General features: G+C 39.7%; 1 protein-coding gene across 1 annotated transcript in view; it reads right to left on the bottom strand.

Annotated features, from left to right (window-relative positions):
- Nucleotides 1–16,160, bottom strand: part of LOC109468581 (synaptic vesicle glycoprotein 2C-like) — a 48,912-nt gene that overhangs the window by 17,962 nt on the left and 14,790 nt on the right. The window contains exon 4 of the mRNA XM_019766873.1: nt 2,612–3,613. Within this exon, the coding sequence (XP_019622432.1) occupies nt 2,612–2,978 (367 nt within the window). The 5' untranslated portion in view covers nt 2,979–3,613. The remainder of the gene's footprint in view (nt 1–2,611; nt 3,614–16,160) is intronic.

A 16,160-nucleotide genomic window follows, 5' to 3' on the forward strand; every position in this document is an offset into this window, starting at 1 on the left:
CGGTCGGGAAACAAGAAACACAACATTTTTTCGTAGGCCTAAGGCCACACCAATTTAATTCTTGGTTAATGGATTTTTCTAGAAAAAATAATGGAGCGGGCGGACGAAAAAAATATAAAAAATAAAAACAGGCCTAGGCATCCTATTATGGCCCAAAATGGTACGTTAGGAGCCATGAAGTAAAGACACCAGGCTGGTTCAAAATCTAAACAATAAATTTTGAACTTTTAATTATACCATCGCATTGAAAGATGGAATAACTGTAACAACTAAGATGAAAAGGACTGTTTTCAACTGTTCAGGGCAAAATATGAGCATTTTGCAGTTGATTCTGAATTTTTATTTTTATTTGCAAATCAGAAAAAAATGAAGCGGGCGAATCTGTTAACCAAGAAATTAAATTGGTGTGGCCTAACCACAAAGCCACCTAAGCTTGCCACCTTGTCTGATAAATGCCAGCCTTAAGTTAGAAGCTGTGGGGGAGGGCGGGGTCTAGCTACTCAAACATAAACTCCCCCCTGGCCAGAACAGCACGTGAAGACTGAGGTAAATTTTACCCAGTGCTTAAAGGGAGATCTCCCATAAAACATACCAGTTCATACCAACCTATATTTTACAGCAGTAACATTCAGGCAGCCCGAGGCTAACTGAAATGGCTCTTTGGTGACTCACGTGTCTCCTTCTGTACAAACCAACATGACTACCATGATACCCACTTGGCCAATATATCAAAACTGAATGGCTCTGGGGGGCTTCTACATGCAGGATTGTAATTGGCAAGATGGGGCTTTCCTCTAGCCACTCTTTGGCAAATCTAAGCAATTTTTCAAGACTAGATTGTCTGTTAGCGTTAGTGTTTTAGTGTTAGTGTTAGTGTTTTAGTGTTAGTGTTAGTGTTTTAGTGTTAGTGTTAGTGTTTTAGTGTTAGTGTTTTAGTGTTAGTGTCAGTGTTTTAGTGTTAGTGTCAGTGTTTTAGTGTTAGTGTTTTAGTGTTAGTGTTTTAGTGTTAGTGTCAGTGTTTTAGTGTTAGTGTCAGTGTTTTAGTGTTAGTGTTTTAGTGTTAGTGTTTTAGTGTTAGTGTCAGTGTTTTAGTGTTAGTGTTAGTGTTTTAGTGTTAGTGTTAGAGTTAGTGTTAGTGTAAGTGTTAGTGTTAGTGTTAGTGTTAGTGTTAGTGTTAGTGTTAGGATGGAACCCATATACACTGAAGTGAAATATGTCTTCCATTTTTTTTCTTCAAGTTTTCATTTATGAGAAAATCTTCATACATGTATATATGATGGATTGAAGTTTGGAAAATTAATAATTGTATCAGCAGGGAAATCAGAAATCCCAGGGGATGCAAACTTCATAAACTTATCAATAAAGGAAAACATATTTTAGATGATGCATTGAATCAGTCAGCATATCTAAATCTTTTAAGCCTATGAAAAAATAATTTGCATAAGGAAATTATTTAACCTTTTCACAGTGAACAACAATATCTGCTGAGAAAACAGTTTTCATAGACAAAGTTAATCTGTCCTTGAAAAAAATCTAGTATTTGTGTAGAGTATTTTATTCATACCTGACATTAAATGCACTTCAGCCATGCCTTAAGCATAATTGTGCATATATGTACTAGCTATTTGATAAAATTGGAATGACTTCGAAATCCTGAGTGACTGTTATTTTCCAATTGACTTTCCTAGTGTCAAGGCTAATCAAAAGGACCCTCTGTGATTGGCTGTGCTGAGAGACTTGCAGGGTAGGGCTGCGGACCGGTACATTGTACCGGTCCAATACCGTAAAAATCGTTTCGGTACAGGTCCAAAATACCGGATCATGAAGTAACGAGTATATACCGAAATAGCTAGTTTACACCATGTATATGACTAAAGATAGGTAAATCCTACCACAAAGACGAAAAATTAGCACTGGAAAAGACGTAAACACCGTCGATTGATTTGAGACCCTTAGTCTCACGAGACATCGCGAGAGTGTGGCTGATCCAGGGTTGTGATAAAGATACTGACAAGTTGTCAACACTTTATTATTGTTTCTGTGTCATGATTGAAAAAGTGAAGAACACGTGTTAATTTGCCAAATTGTTCAGGTACAGGTACAGGTCCGGACCTGTACCTAAACCTCTGTACCGGTACCTGTACCTGTACCTGATGTTACGTTTAGGTACGCAGCCCTATTGCAGGGTTAACCCATGTACTGAACGGATGATCCTGTTTGATGATTTTCTGGTCACAAACGAGATCCAATGATGAGCTTTCTCATTTTTCAACCTGTCGTTTACATAAATAGGGCTTAATTCAATCTCATATACAATCATTATGGTATTCAATGGTTTCCAAATTGTTAAAATGTGCCACACCAATTCAATTTCTTGGTTCTCAGATTTAGAGAAATTCTAGTAATGCTAAACTGGAAAATCAACATGAAAGTCACTCTGTTTTAGGATGTTAATGTAGTTAGATTCATCTTTAAGTTTTCCTCCCAACTCTTCATTTGTATTGTGACCTCTTGCAATATATTTTACTTTAAAATCTTTGAGAACCAACAAAATAAATTGGCATGGCCTAAAAACACCCCCAGCAAGAAGAAACTGAGTGAAATTACTCACCTAGCCATCCTTTCCTCTGGTCAGTGAGACAGAGGTCACGCTCAGCACTGGGCAGAACGAATCCAACCACGAATATTTCCACTCCGTCTGCCGCCAGTCCCAAGCCCAGGGCAGCAAACAATGTCCACTGGTACCTCCCGAAGCCTGCCTCTTGCAGTGCGTTCTCATAGTCATGTGCAAGTTGGGTGGTAGGGGAGAGATCCGGTACCACGTCTTTGGGAGGTTTGATTGGTTTTGTCGTATCAATGTCCTTTTCCGGGTCCTTCTTCAGCTCTCCGTCTAGTTCAGGCTGGGGTTGTGTGTAGGAGCGGTTCCCCTCCCGATCCACCAAGCCCAGCTTCTCCGACTTTGAGAATTCGTTCTCCATGTTGGGTTTGGGGATTGAGAACGCAGCCTGCAGTGAGTGTGGGGTAATGAATAATTGATGCGGCGTTCCTCAATAATGGGCGCTGAATTCACAGTGGGATTACAGCTCTCCGTAATGTCATCCCAAAACTCATTCCCGTCAGCCACAAATCTTGTTGCCCCGGTAATTTTGCCGGCGACTCCATGCAGCGATGGCTCAGCTGAGCAGACTGGTGGAATATCCGGGCAGCTCAGAGCGGCAGGCTGCTCCGCTGCATCTCAATCACGGACAGCTGATGGTAGATAAACCCCCACGATTGTAACCTTCCTCAAGGATGAGGCGTCGCAGCGATGCATACAGACGACGTCTCAGATATGTGGCTCTGCCACGACAACTATTCCCTCTTCCTCCCAACACTTGTAATTTGCAGCAATCCAACTAACGAAGTCCTTTCATTGGGGGTAAAAAAATTCTCAATGTGACCTTCTCCAAGGGCAGGATTGCAGTGATTGAGGCCGTGGAGCTTTTCCGATCAGAATTCTCTGACGACGTAATCCCCCCTCTCCCTCACAGTTCAAACTCCTGACGTTATCGCCCTGCGACTCGCTCCAGCCCTTGCAGAACTGACGTGAGGTTGGTTGCGGGAGCCTGCTATCCTGCAGGAGAGAGAAGGAGAGGTGATTACGGTGTGCAGGGGAGGGCGGTCGCGCGTGAGAATCCCCGCTTGACGTCACGGCTCCCCCGGGAAACCACAAATCTGCCGGGCCTGCTGGGATACCTGGCAGGCAGCAATAAGTTATGCCATCAGGGTGGTAAATATCACCCTGCTCACCCCCATTTGGGAAGTCAAAAGGTCGATAAGAGCTGAGGTGGACTGGTCCACTTTGCTGGTACAGGGTAGGTTAGGGCCTGAGGCATAAACAACAGAAATCCATTCATCATCTGGATAAGCACATTTGATACTGGGCTACATGCAAAAATACAGGCCTAAATAAATCTAATTATGGTTACAGGAAATACAATTAAAAATGTAATTTTGGCATCAATACTCATGACACAAAGACAGTTTTGATATTAGCTTCAAGCAGACATAAGTCTAAAATTTGATATATGAAATACAGCTACATGCTTAATGTATGTATAAGATAACTATCAAGGATACATGTACATCAATGAATGATATAGATAATTATTTGTATGTCTCTTATTCAAATCATTAAAGATTAAAGCAAGGGAGGTCAAAAATAAACTGTTTTGGGGTTGAAAGGGGAAACATTTAATAGCTTGAAATATATTATATACTAGAAAGGCCAATATTTGCTTTGGAGCAAATACAGCGATGGGTTCACCACATTTTACGACGTCATGGCAGGGAAAGAATGAGAAACACAAGGGAAAACAATGATTTACATTGATATAACTATAATATGAAGTAACATACAACTAAAACAACAGTTGGATAGCTATTCCCTACTTTATTGGTTAGGATTTTTAATTGCATAATGCAAACTGTTGATTTTCAAAATAAATAAAAAAACGTTCATGCCCCGCATTCCAATGCTGGAGCAGAAAAGCTTGAAATACCTACCAAAACACTTGAATAAAGACATACTGTCAGTATGGAAATCTCTGTGCAGGTGTTAATCAAGTTAAATTCCAACAGCCAATCAGCAAGAAATGCTCTGTGCAGGTGGAAATGCTCTGTGCTTGTGTTAATCAAGTTAAATCCCAACAGCCAATCAGCAAGAAGTATAGAGGAAAGCTGCATGCCTATTGGTTGATGCCCTGCATTCCATTGTGATGACTCATGCCCAGACATGTAAACACGGCATACTAACACAGTAATACATTTGCTATAACACAGCCAAAAAACTCAAATAAAACCATTCTAAAAGCCTGTATCACAATAATTTAAAAAACGCCTAGGGGTATTTGCCCACTGTACCTCCATACCAAATTTCAGGACCTTGGGCCCTAAAATGAAGAAGCTGAATCCATTTAAAAAATGGCAGGAGGAGAAGGAGGAGGAGAAGAAGAAGAAACACCAGAAAAAGCAATATGGTTTCACCACACCACTTCGTGTGGAGTGAAGACAAATTTGTCTTCACTTTATTTGCATATCAATAAACAGGTTGTACTTAAAAACCTGCTTTCCCCTCTGGTCTCTCAGTCACTGACGAAAGCTAGTGGATACTAGCTGAAACGTCTGACGTTTTCAAAATCATATCCAGTTGCTTGAGTAACTGTTTTTTGGCGTAATATACAGACTACTTTTAATCTATCTACTTTTGTTCATGTCCCTCTAGCCTTTACAAGAGAGCCCTACATGTATATTTCAATCATTGCAGACTTTTATGGTCATTTTTTATGACACAGTAGAGATTTTCAGTCCTGTTTTATATATCAGTGTGATTAATCCTATACCTAGACAGAAAAATCCAACCTCAGAACAAGATTAACAACGTTATTTCTCTAGTGGCTGTAAATATGGGTGTCCCTCACTTCGCCGAACATGAAAACATTGCTTACGGGTAGAAGAATCATCAAGAGACACACAAAATTAATTAAGCTCCAGTCATTAACGACAAGGAGGTAATTGATGATGATGACAATGGCTGAAAATGCGTGTAGCCTCCTCTTGGAAATTAATTTGCCTCTGTGTGGAGATTCATTGAGCAGAAGGCCATACCAATGTATTATGTGGTTTCTCTGTTGGAAGTCAAGTGAACACTTTAACAGCATGTTGGCAGAACATACTGCGCCTGCGTGAAAACAGTTTTTTTTCACGGTTATCATCGGATTTTTGGCCAACGTTGCGTCAGAATTTTGCCTGTTGCAGAAGACATCTTTTCCGGCTTAGCATTTGGAAACTACAGACAGGATGCTAACCTCATATGCGCAAGTACGACCTTATATGAGATGTTCTGATGAAGTACTATGCACAACACATTACAGGTTTTGTGCAGGTGCAGTACATTCTGCTGACGTGCTCAGTTTAGCCTTCTTCCTGCTGTCTAACACCAAAATCTGCAGAGAATTTGTTGCCAAATAGCTATACTTTAGTGTGCTAAAGGTTAATGAGCACTGAATTGGACAAGCATGAACAAAGGGACAACTTTTGCTGGAATTTGGGAAAAAAATTTTTACATTTCCTATTCTTGTCTTTTCTACATGCAGAGGCATGGTCCTAAACACATTTCCAAGTTAAAATCTGTAAATAAAAAGCTGGAAAATAGCATTTTTTTCTGTAATATAAGCAGAATTGAGGACTGTTTTGCTGACAATATGACATACTGCTAATGGTATCAACTCCCTTCTCTAATTGAATTTCCTGAGGATTATTGTTTTCAGCTACATGTAATTGCATCAGAGCCTTAAACCTGGCAAACCACAAGCAATACTTCATCTTAGACCACACAAATTTGATAACTTGTTCCATGAGTTGGTCTTTTTTCTGATTTGGTGTAGACGCAAATTTACCACTCAGGACAACATCAAAACATAATATTTTGTCCCACATTATTAAAAATATCATCCTAGTTCTTCCAATTTTTTCATTTATCAATGCATCAAATTTAAGTTTGAAACTTCTACATGTATGTACAATATGGCAACCAGACCGATGTGTTGACTTCTTAGCAGTAGTTCTTTTTTCTATTTTGATCTGCCCACTTCATAATTTTTCTCAAAAAGTCTGAGAACAGAGAAATTGATTTGGTATGGCCTCATGCAGCATCTATACAAATTGTGTACTTCAACTTGGCTGGGCTCCAGCACTGCCCCACATGACAGATCTATCATCTGCCACTGTGCACATTTCGGTCGGCAGCCGACAACTCATCGTCATCTTGAACCATGATTGTAATGCGCATCCCTCTACAACCTTCATGAAGGTCATCTAGCTACTGGCCATGCCGTCAATGTCCACATGGACCATTTTACGAGATTTAATGTCAGAGAAAGTGCCTGTATATTTTTAATGGGCTAATACTTGTAAAGACAAGGTACAAGCACTGATTTAAGCAAGGGATATTTTTTACATAAAATGCTATTGAAGATTTCAACTTGGCATGCCTGGCCATGCTTGTTACAGTTTAATTTATCCTAAAAGAAAGCCGTATCAATGTGAATAGTTTGTAGCTTACACATAACATACAGTAAGTCCTAATTCTAGGTAACATAAGAATTCCTCGCGATCGTGAAAGAACTGAAGTTAAAGAGATTTTCTAATTCAGTATCAGTAATCCGCAATGTATGTATAGAAATTCAGGTGTTAAAAAATCATGAGAAGGCCTTGGTGACACATTTTTAAATGTAGTGTTCCTATGTGGTAGAATTATCTTAGTAGACCTTGCCTCTGTAAAATACTAACAGTCAAGACACCAATGTCACCAGGGACACAGTGTACTGGGAAACTGATGACCTAAATCCATAATTTATTCATGGTTTTCTATTATTGGACAGAACTGAGATTTATCATGGCTGCCGGGCAAAAACAACGTCTCCCAATATCACTGCAGCATTGGACAATTGAAGAGATGAGCAGATTTTTGAAGGCATTAGTAACAAGATTTTAGAGGAAGAATTACATTATTATTTCTTTGAGTCTGTGGTAACTAAGCCAATTTGATGTTAACACAATACCACATAAAGAAATATTTTTCTCAAGCCAAATTGACAACATTCTAGCAAGAAAAAATTCTAACATTGTATGAAAAATCCCTCTATATATTTAACTTGTTAGTCACATTTCAGTTGTCTGTATCATTCATTATCTATACACAATCAGACAACAGTAGTGCTACATGAAAGAGCAGCTTTCCGGATGTACACTTGGCAATCTGACCTCTGTCTGTACACCAATGTTAAACTGATACACTGTGTTCACTGGGGAAAACATCATGACGTCAACCCTTCTTTGTTGTTGTTATTCTCCAGATATATATACAATTGGATTAGAAATCCTGAAATTTGCGCGCAGATGCAGATGAACCATGGACATTTCAGAGTAAAAAATATATATGTTACATGTTTCTCAGCTAATTCTCAACTACAACCATAAAAATGTCAGACAAATTTGCATAGTATTATTAGCTACTAGATGCCCTTATTAGGCAAAGACCTACCAGGGCCCACTCAATACTGATAGTGTCAATCAATGCTGCATTTCCAAAAATAGCTTTTGACTTTGAAATAAAGACTAAGCTTCCAACACTTAGATTACAGAATTGGGACTTACCTCAAATTTTCCCAATTCTGTAATCTAAGTGTTGGAAGTTAAAGCTTAGTCTTTATTTCATAACGACGTACCAACACAGATGAACTTTCATGCTAAGCTTTTGACGATTCATCGATGCTTCATCTACTTGGAATTCTGACAAGACCTAGCTTGTTAAAGCTAAGTGCTTAATTGTTGTTTTCAGAACAATGTAAAGCCATAGGAGTATTTTCAGGATGTACCAACAAATCCATCATATGACAATGACAAATCACCCTGTGGCGTGATAGAGTCACTGGAGGGCATCAATTTCTGTCAGCCAACTCCCTTCCTGATCCTGTTCCCTCCACTGGAACGGGATATAAATGTGATGCCTAACAAATCTGGTGACTTGTTTATTAGAAATGTAATTTTTTCAAAAGAGTTTGAGGGCATAGCATACACCACAGAAATGGGTGTCCTCATTTGAGTGCCTTATAAACGCATTGCTTGAAATACCACATGTATGTATATAAGCAGTGCTGTGCAGGTATTTCTGATGTCTACCTGCACCTAACCTGCACTGGTCCATGTACTGGGTATATGCAGGTTAGTGCAGGTAAAATTGGGGCTGTGCAGGTATTTCTGATGTCTACCTGCACCTAACCTGCACTGGCCCATGTACTAGGTTTATATATACATGTACATGTAGGTGTATGATCCATACTTCCTAACTTCTGGGACAGGTAGTTTTAGATGCTAAAAAATGTTTTGAGCTATAAAATAAGAGGAGGGTGAAGTGAAGCCTGATACATCATAACATCCATAATTTCAGCACCACAGACAGCAACTATAAACATGGACAAAACTGATTTTTGGACGTTTTGACAAGCAACAAAGTCAGCAAAAACATTCTTTGGAGCAGGAAAATCACACATTCACATCATATTTTGTAATGGTTTATTAGGTCTTACATGCATTAAGGAATTGCATCACGTCTTGTTCCATTCGGCAAGCCTTGCCCTTCTAACATCTGCTTGGTTTTCATTCATCTGGTAATGTATCCAACACCAATGTATCGAACACCCAACCATGGAACCAATGAACGATGGAAAATGATACTCACCACAAGCCCTAGTTAAAAGAGTTAAAGAGCCTTCCCGCGTCAAGTGACGCATAGGGCGGCGCCCATCTCCGTTCATTAGCCCTGGGCCACACACAGAAGTCACTACAGCAGGGGGCTAGTCCACCAGCAGTGGTGTGTGTTTAACTCCCATACTCTTTCCCAAATGCTGAGTGCTAAGCAGAGAAAGCAGTATGTACCATTTTTAAAGTCTTTGGTATGACTCGGCCGGGGATCGAACTCACGACCTACCGAATGCAAGGCGAACACTCTACCCACTTGGCCATTGCACCGGTCAAGCCCTAGCCAGATAGTTTAGTTCCTACACTAGAGCCATTTCTTCCTCCATAACAGATAAGTACTGGACAGTCCCTCATGTGTTTGTTGAAAAATGATTCATCCCTCTAGGCTAATTTCAGTGTCAGCTGACCTGTAATAAATGTTTTAGGAGCTGCATGGCAGGGGAGATCTGTTTCAAGGTCAAATATATCCACCTTTATCGATCTTTTCAAGGTTGTGAGAACCATTAAGCTTCATTGCAAGATTGACGACTTTGGACAAACAAGTTGACAGGCTATGTGAGAAGAGTATTGGAAATGTATCCTACCGCTGCCAGTTGTAATTTCAAAAGTGTAAGGGCTAACTACACCGTAACAGATGCAATATTTGGTTAAGAATAACAATTTGTTTGTCGATACAAATTATCTGTCAATAATTATTGTGTCATACTTTTATGGTAGATCATCAGCAAAACTTGACACATCTTGATATGAGAAAGTAAAACCATGGAGCCCTCAATTTTTCCAAAGCAATTTTAACAATCATACTCCAAGTCATGAGTAAATTCTATGGAACAAATTCATCAGCATTTCAAAATATCAAACCCTGAAATAAAAAGGAAAATTTTGGGACTAAGGTAGGCTAGCTGAAAACAAAATCAGCACACCCCTTCAAGCATTCAGTGGAACGTTCCTGGTAATAATTTACCTGTAAGACTAGTCCATCCACGTCTCAAGGTGACTCACAACGCTCCAGTTCTAATAACAGTCCACTCATTCAACTTCTATAGACCTGGTGAGGCTGACATAAAATGTCAATAAACTCAGAGCAATCACCTGATGGTACAAAAACTCTTTTGATCTATCTAAAAGCCATGTTGGGTATTGGGGGAGCCTTGGGGGCATCAGGCTTTTTGAACTGTGTTTCAAAGTTGATCGTGTTCAGTATGGAAAATGTGATTTGACTTGCTGTAGTTTCTTATCAAACTTGATTGACTGTGTACTTTCATGTTTTACTTGTTTCAATGGCTTAAATGCATCCTACTTTCCGAAGTCTTATATCTTACAAAGTTTGACATGTACATGTAGCTAGAGAAAGTTTCTTGGCCGAATTTGGCAAAATAAGATCACATGGTGGAAGAAGAGGGAAGCTCTGCTTTCTAACGCAACCCACTGCTCCCACGGCCTCAACATACCAGCTCAGGAAAGGACAAGAAATAGCCATCCCTTCGAGTACCAGAGTTACCACCCAAGGATTGAGGTGTTTAAAAACTCAGTCTTTCCTAGAACTATTGCAGAGTGGAACTCACTGTTACCAAGTACAGTAGGAGCATTATCATTAGATAGCTTTAAGCAATATTTAGAGTTACATTCAGTTAGTTCAAAGGTTAGGTGTAACAAATTGTTCGGTGTAATGTAGCCAGCTGCTGCCGCACTGCATGCCTGCAAAGCTGGTGTGTTACGCCGAAGGACGGTTATACCGGCTATACAGATGCAGTACAATCCTATGGGACAATTACATGTACCTAGAAATCAACCATAGAAACTGGTTGATTTCAGAGTTATGCTCTGCCCAAAGTTGACTTACTTCTGCCCTTTACATAAAACTTGGCAACAGACCACATATAACCTAAACATCAAAGAGGTGCACTAGAGTGGACCCAATGTCTTCTCAGAAAAAAAGAAGAAGCCATATAAAACTCTTTCTGTCCTCTAACATGAAGGCCTTTGGCTTGATAGATGTATCTACTACATCCCATGCACTTTAATAGCCTAATGCAGAGGAACAGTGTACTGCTGACAAAGATATCTTTATTATCTACCATATAAAAGAACTGAGTGACTCATGCCTCATGTACTAAAAGTTTTAGTGTAGTACATGTAGTGATTAGCTGTAAAGGATTTTATTTTACTGCAAAGTGAACTGCTATACTGTAACAGTTATTTTGTGCCCTCACTTGAAAATGACATATATATATTACACATTTTTGGAAAACTTTCTCAAAGTATGGTAAAGTCTTTGTTACACAATTGCTGTTTAGGACCATAAATAACAGACTCTTTCTGAAAAAAATTATCCTTTTGAGGGCACATACAAGTGATTTAATCAGGAAAGGGGTATGTTAAATAAGTTTTCAGCTTATAAATTGTATGTGTTTTCAGCTTATTAATTTAAAGAAAGAAATGTGAAGAAATTTAAATGAGGGCAGAACATTCTCAGTCTGGTTTACTGAACAGTTCATAAAAATTTCAATGCCAATTCAACTTCCTCTCCGTGTCCTTTACGGCTTACCCTAGCTTGTTGAAGCTCGATGAGTTTCATATTGTAACACAGCGTGGGTTTGATTAATACTTAAACTTCTGCCTGGAGTTACGATGCATTATTCATTGCACACAGTCTGCACATCTTAGTTTAGAGTGCCCTGAAGTGGATTCTGTCATGTGTGACTGCCTTTACTCAATAAGGTTAGATATCAAGCTCTGATACACGCATCCAATATCCTGAAACTACACCCACCTCAAAGGAGTCTTGTGGTTTTTGATTCATAATGTTGGCAGGGTGAAATGTTGAGAAATAGTTATAATAAGTAACATCAAATATTGAGGAACAGTTTTGAATAACATGGATCTAGAGGTTCAAACCCTGCTTGGGCATGGTTTGAGAGGTCACTTTTTTAATTTCAGAAGGTGACATAAAACCATCAGGACTGTAGATGGGGGCTTGACGTGTTAGTCCCAGGTGTCAAAACTTTGCACCTACAATATTCCCCAATACACTTTTAGAAGGGAGTAGGGATGACCTAGTGTAGTTGCATAAAATGGGGAAGATACATGAAGATGAGTATACATTTTACTATACATTAGAGAGGAGTTTTAATGGAAATACTGGTTTGCTAGAAAAGTTGTACATGTCCGAGGTACTGAACTGTAGGTTATATTTCTCCAAACCTAGCTCCAAGTCTCTTCTGTCCAAATGCTTCTGGTTTTATCCTCAAGCAAGAACAGTTACATCAAAGGAAACATGAAATCATTGGTTATTTGTATACATAATTCCCAGAAGGAACTGCAATTGCCCCTGTGCTACCGTACATTAGCTAGATGTTTTTAATGAGCCCCTAACATACCCCCTCACAGCAAATGACCGTTATTGCCTTGACAAGGAGGTTCGTTTATAAGCCCGAGTACAAGTCATTAGCATTCATGAGTGCCCACAATGTACATGGCTGTATAAATGGGATCATTATGGGGTTTATGTGACATATATTTCCCGGGGAAAGCTGCAGGACTGTTGATAAGAATGGCTGGAGGTGCCTCAAGGGGAAACCACTATGGGAGCCCGGCCAGCGGAGGCCAACATTTTCCCTGTTCTTTCATATATCTTGGCTCAATTTTTCAAGATAAACCAGATTGGCAACATGATTTATATTGAATCTGGGAGTATACAGTTACCATTTTGTGTCTTGCTACTTTTTTAAGGCAAGGTCACACAAATTCATTTTGTTGATTACATTTTTCAGTAAATATTAAGCAAGAGAATAAGCTGATTGGAAACAGTGCTGAAAAAAACCTGAATCTGACACTACCTGATATTGTGTGTACCAAGGAACAGACTTTCCCTTTTTTGCTCTGTTTTTTTCATAAACATGTAACAGTTGATCCTCCAATTTAGCATTGTTTTCAAAAATCTTTCTGGATTCTGAAATTATATGTTTCCACCCTTTGTACATTTATCAGTGCTACTTTATATATGCCAAGCTTTCCAAAACCCATAAGGCAGAATTTTATCCGATGCATTCCACTTATCACAGTTTTATATGAATTTTGTTAGTCTCAGTAAGCCACTTGATCAGGGTGTAGTAGATATGACCATAACTGCAAGGAGAGACTTTAAAAAAATCAAGTCACATTGGTATGATAAATGTAATATTCCAAGAAACTTTGAATTTTGAAATACTAGTCTAGTCGTATGAGTGATGCATACCGGTTCACTAGACTTGGATCCGGACTTGTAAGAATGTTTAGGTTCAAGTCCAAAAAAACCTAAAAGTCAAGAATCAAAAAGACGATTTCACATACCCCTTTTCTTTCCAAACCACCTAAAACCTTCCGTAGATTGTAAAAAATGAAGAAAACATTGCCATTGGGCATTGTCAAGTACCGGCATCCATGTTATATGGCCAAAATTTGACCCAGACAACATTGTAAGGTTGCCAACATGCAATTTTGTATATGCCATGGGTTTAGGTCCGGACTTACAAGTCCGGAACTGAACCTAAACCTCTGGACTTGAATCCGGACCTGAACCTAAAATTGGGTTTAGGTATGCATCACTACGTATGACAGATTCCCTGGAATGACCACCTCCCTGCTGTTGCAATATTTAGTGCAGTATAAAACCCTCGGCACACAGGATTAAAAACCTGCAGGCATTTTGAAGTGAGATTTGTGTCCCACCCCCGCCAGGCATTGATGTATTCCTGCCTTTGACACATAATTGCGTTTTTGCAGGTTTGGGTAATCTGTCCGCGTCCGTGGCTCGGTTCAATAACTGGGATGAAGAATTGGGGGGAAGTTCCCGGTATGTTAGCGCCAGAGTGTAAAATTACACAGACCCTTAACATGCATGGAAGGGAACGTACTTAAAGGCCCTGCATAGCAAATGGGGGGAAGGTGACACAAGAAAAGGTAATGCAGCATCTGATAGAATCTTAGCACCAACTCATGCATCGTTTAACACTAAAGTTTTACTGTGAATATTAAGAGATGTTTTTTACACTTGAGTCTCTTTGAAGAAAATTGCTTTGCTTTTCCTACTAATAAAGTATATGGGGTGTTTCATGCCTTTAAAAGGGGCTCGTACTACATCATAAGGATAAGAATAGCTGCTTTGATTTCAAACTTTCCCTGCGTTTGTAGAAAATATTCTGTAGTTTCCAGCACAAAGCAACTGAATCCAGTTCTTTACTGATAAAAATGAATTTGTTTTCATATGAGCAGATTGAAAAGAAAATTTGATTTAAAAACTCTAATTTCTACAAATTCAAACCAAAATCCTACAAAACAAGTCAGAATACATCTCAAATTCCTGGTAGCTCCTGGAAAATATCATCCTCGAAAAGTATCCCTGCCTATTTTTCGCAGCTTACTTGTATGCCCCAGTAAGACTTAAGTTGAGTCTTACAGCAAAAATGGCTGCAAGTCTCGAGCCTGATGGAGTGTACGTGGGGCACATCCCTGCATTTTAACTGAGAAGATGCTGAGTGTTAAAGTAGTTCTGCTGCCCCCTCTGTACCCCATTCCGCCATCCCAACATCTATCTTCACATTAAAGCAGGGCCTGACAAGAGCAGATAAAGCCGGCCTGACGTGTGTGTAATGTCAAATCCGGGCTGCATTATTCCGCGCTGGTTCGGTGGCAGGTGTGCCGCATCTGGTACGCCGAGATAACGAAAATTTCCAGTCCAGGTTTGAAGTTTAAAGTTTATCAACACCAGCAGCGTTTGTGTTCGGGACTTAATTCGTAAACCGGGATACCGACGCTGGCACGAAGTTAAGCTTAATTTTCGACACACAAAGAAATTGGAATTACCGAATCTGTGGGTTTTGGGGCACCTTTGTGCATTGATGGAGTCAGGTACGCAGAAGGTCCCATGTTCAGAGTGTTGCATTATCCATCTTCAAGGATCAGACCAAAAATTCTCTGCGTCAAGAAATAGATTGGATGCTCTCTGTCCCAACATGTCTTAAAAGTCTTTAAGTCCAGTGAAAATACCTCAAGGGCGCAGTTAAGAAGTCTTTCTGTTCTTAGACTGGGAATTTGTTGCAGTCCTTTTCCTATGGGAAAAACCCAATAAAAACTGCTGAGATGCCACCTTCTCTTCAAAAGAAATTCAGTCAGTCTCTACTTTTACTTCATTTGAATCAGTGTTTTGGTTAACATTGCACATAGGATCATTATCCTGATGGGTGATGTTCTTAACTATTGGCGCCTTATCTGCACAGCTGGTGGCACCAGCATGTCTTGTTAAACAGCCCAAGGGAGGGGATCACAAGTCCCTTTGTCAAACCTAAATAGGTTCTGAATTGACAAATTGCGGTTGATGTTCTTTAAGTGCACTGCAAAAGTGACTTTCATGGCTCTAAGGACTTTTTCCTGCATACCTGATCAATTTTAAATAATGATAATCGTACATTAATTTGGGTTACTTAAGTTGACAAGCGACTTGAACCAAGAACGGATATGTCTGTCTGTGGGTGGATCGTGTTCAGCACCAAGGACAGCCATGTTCACTTGTGTGCAGATAGTGTTCAGCACCAAGGACAGCCATGTTCACTTCTGTGCAGATAGTGTTCAGCACCAAGGACAGGCATGTTCACTTCTGTGCAGATAGTGTTCAGCACCAAGGACAGATGTGTTTATCTGTGTGTGTATAGTGTCAGCACCAAGGACAGGCATGTTTACCTGTGTGTGGATGGTGTTCAGCATCAAGAACAGGCATGCTCACCTGTGTGTGGATGGTGTTCAGCACCAAGGACAGGCATGTTCACCTGTGTGTGGATGTTGTTCAGCACCAAGGACAGGCATGTTCCCCTGTGTGTGGATAG

The sequence above is a fragment of the Branchiostoma belcheri genome, unplaced genomic scaffold, assembly GCF_001625305.1.
Source record: "Branchiostoma belcheri isolate BF01 breed outbred unplaced genomic scaffold, Haploidv18h27 scaffold2, whole genome shotgun sequence".
Taxonomy (NCBI): domain Eukaryota; kingdom Metazoa; phylum Chordata; class Leptocardii; order Amphioxiformes; family Branchiostomatidae; genus Branchiostoma; species Branchiostoma belcheri.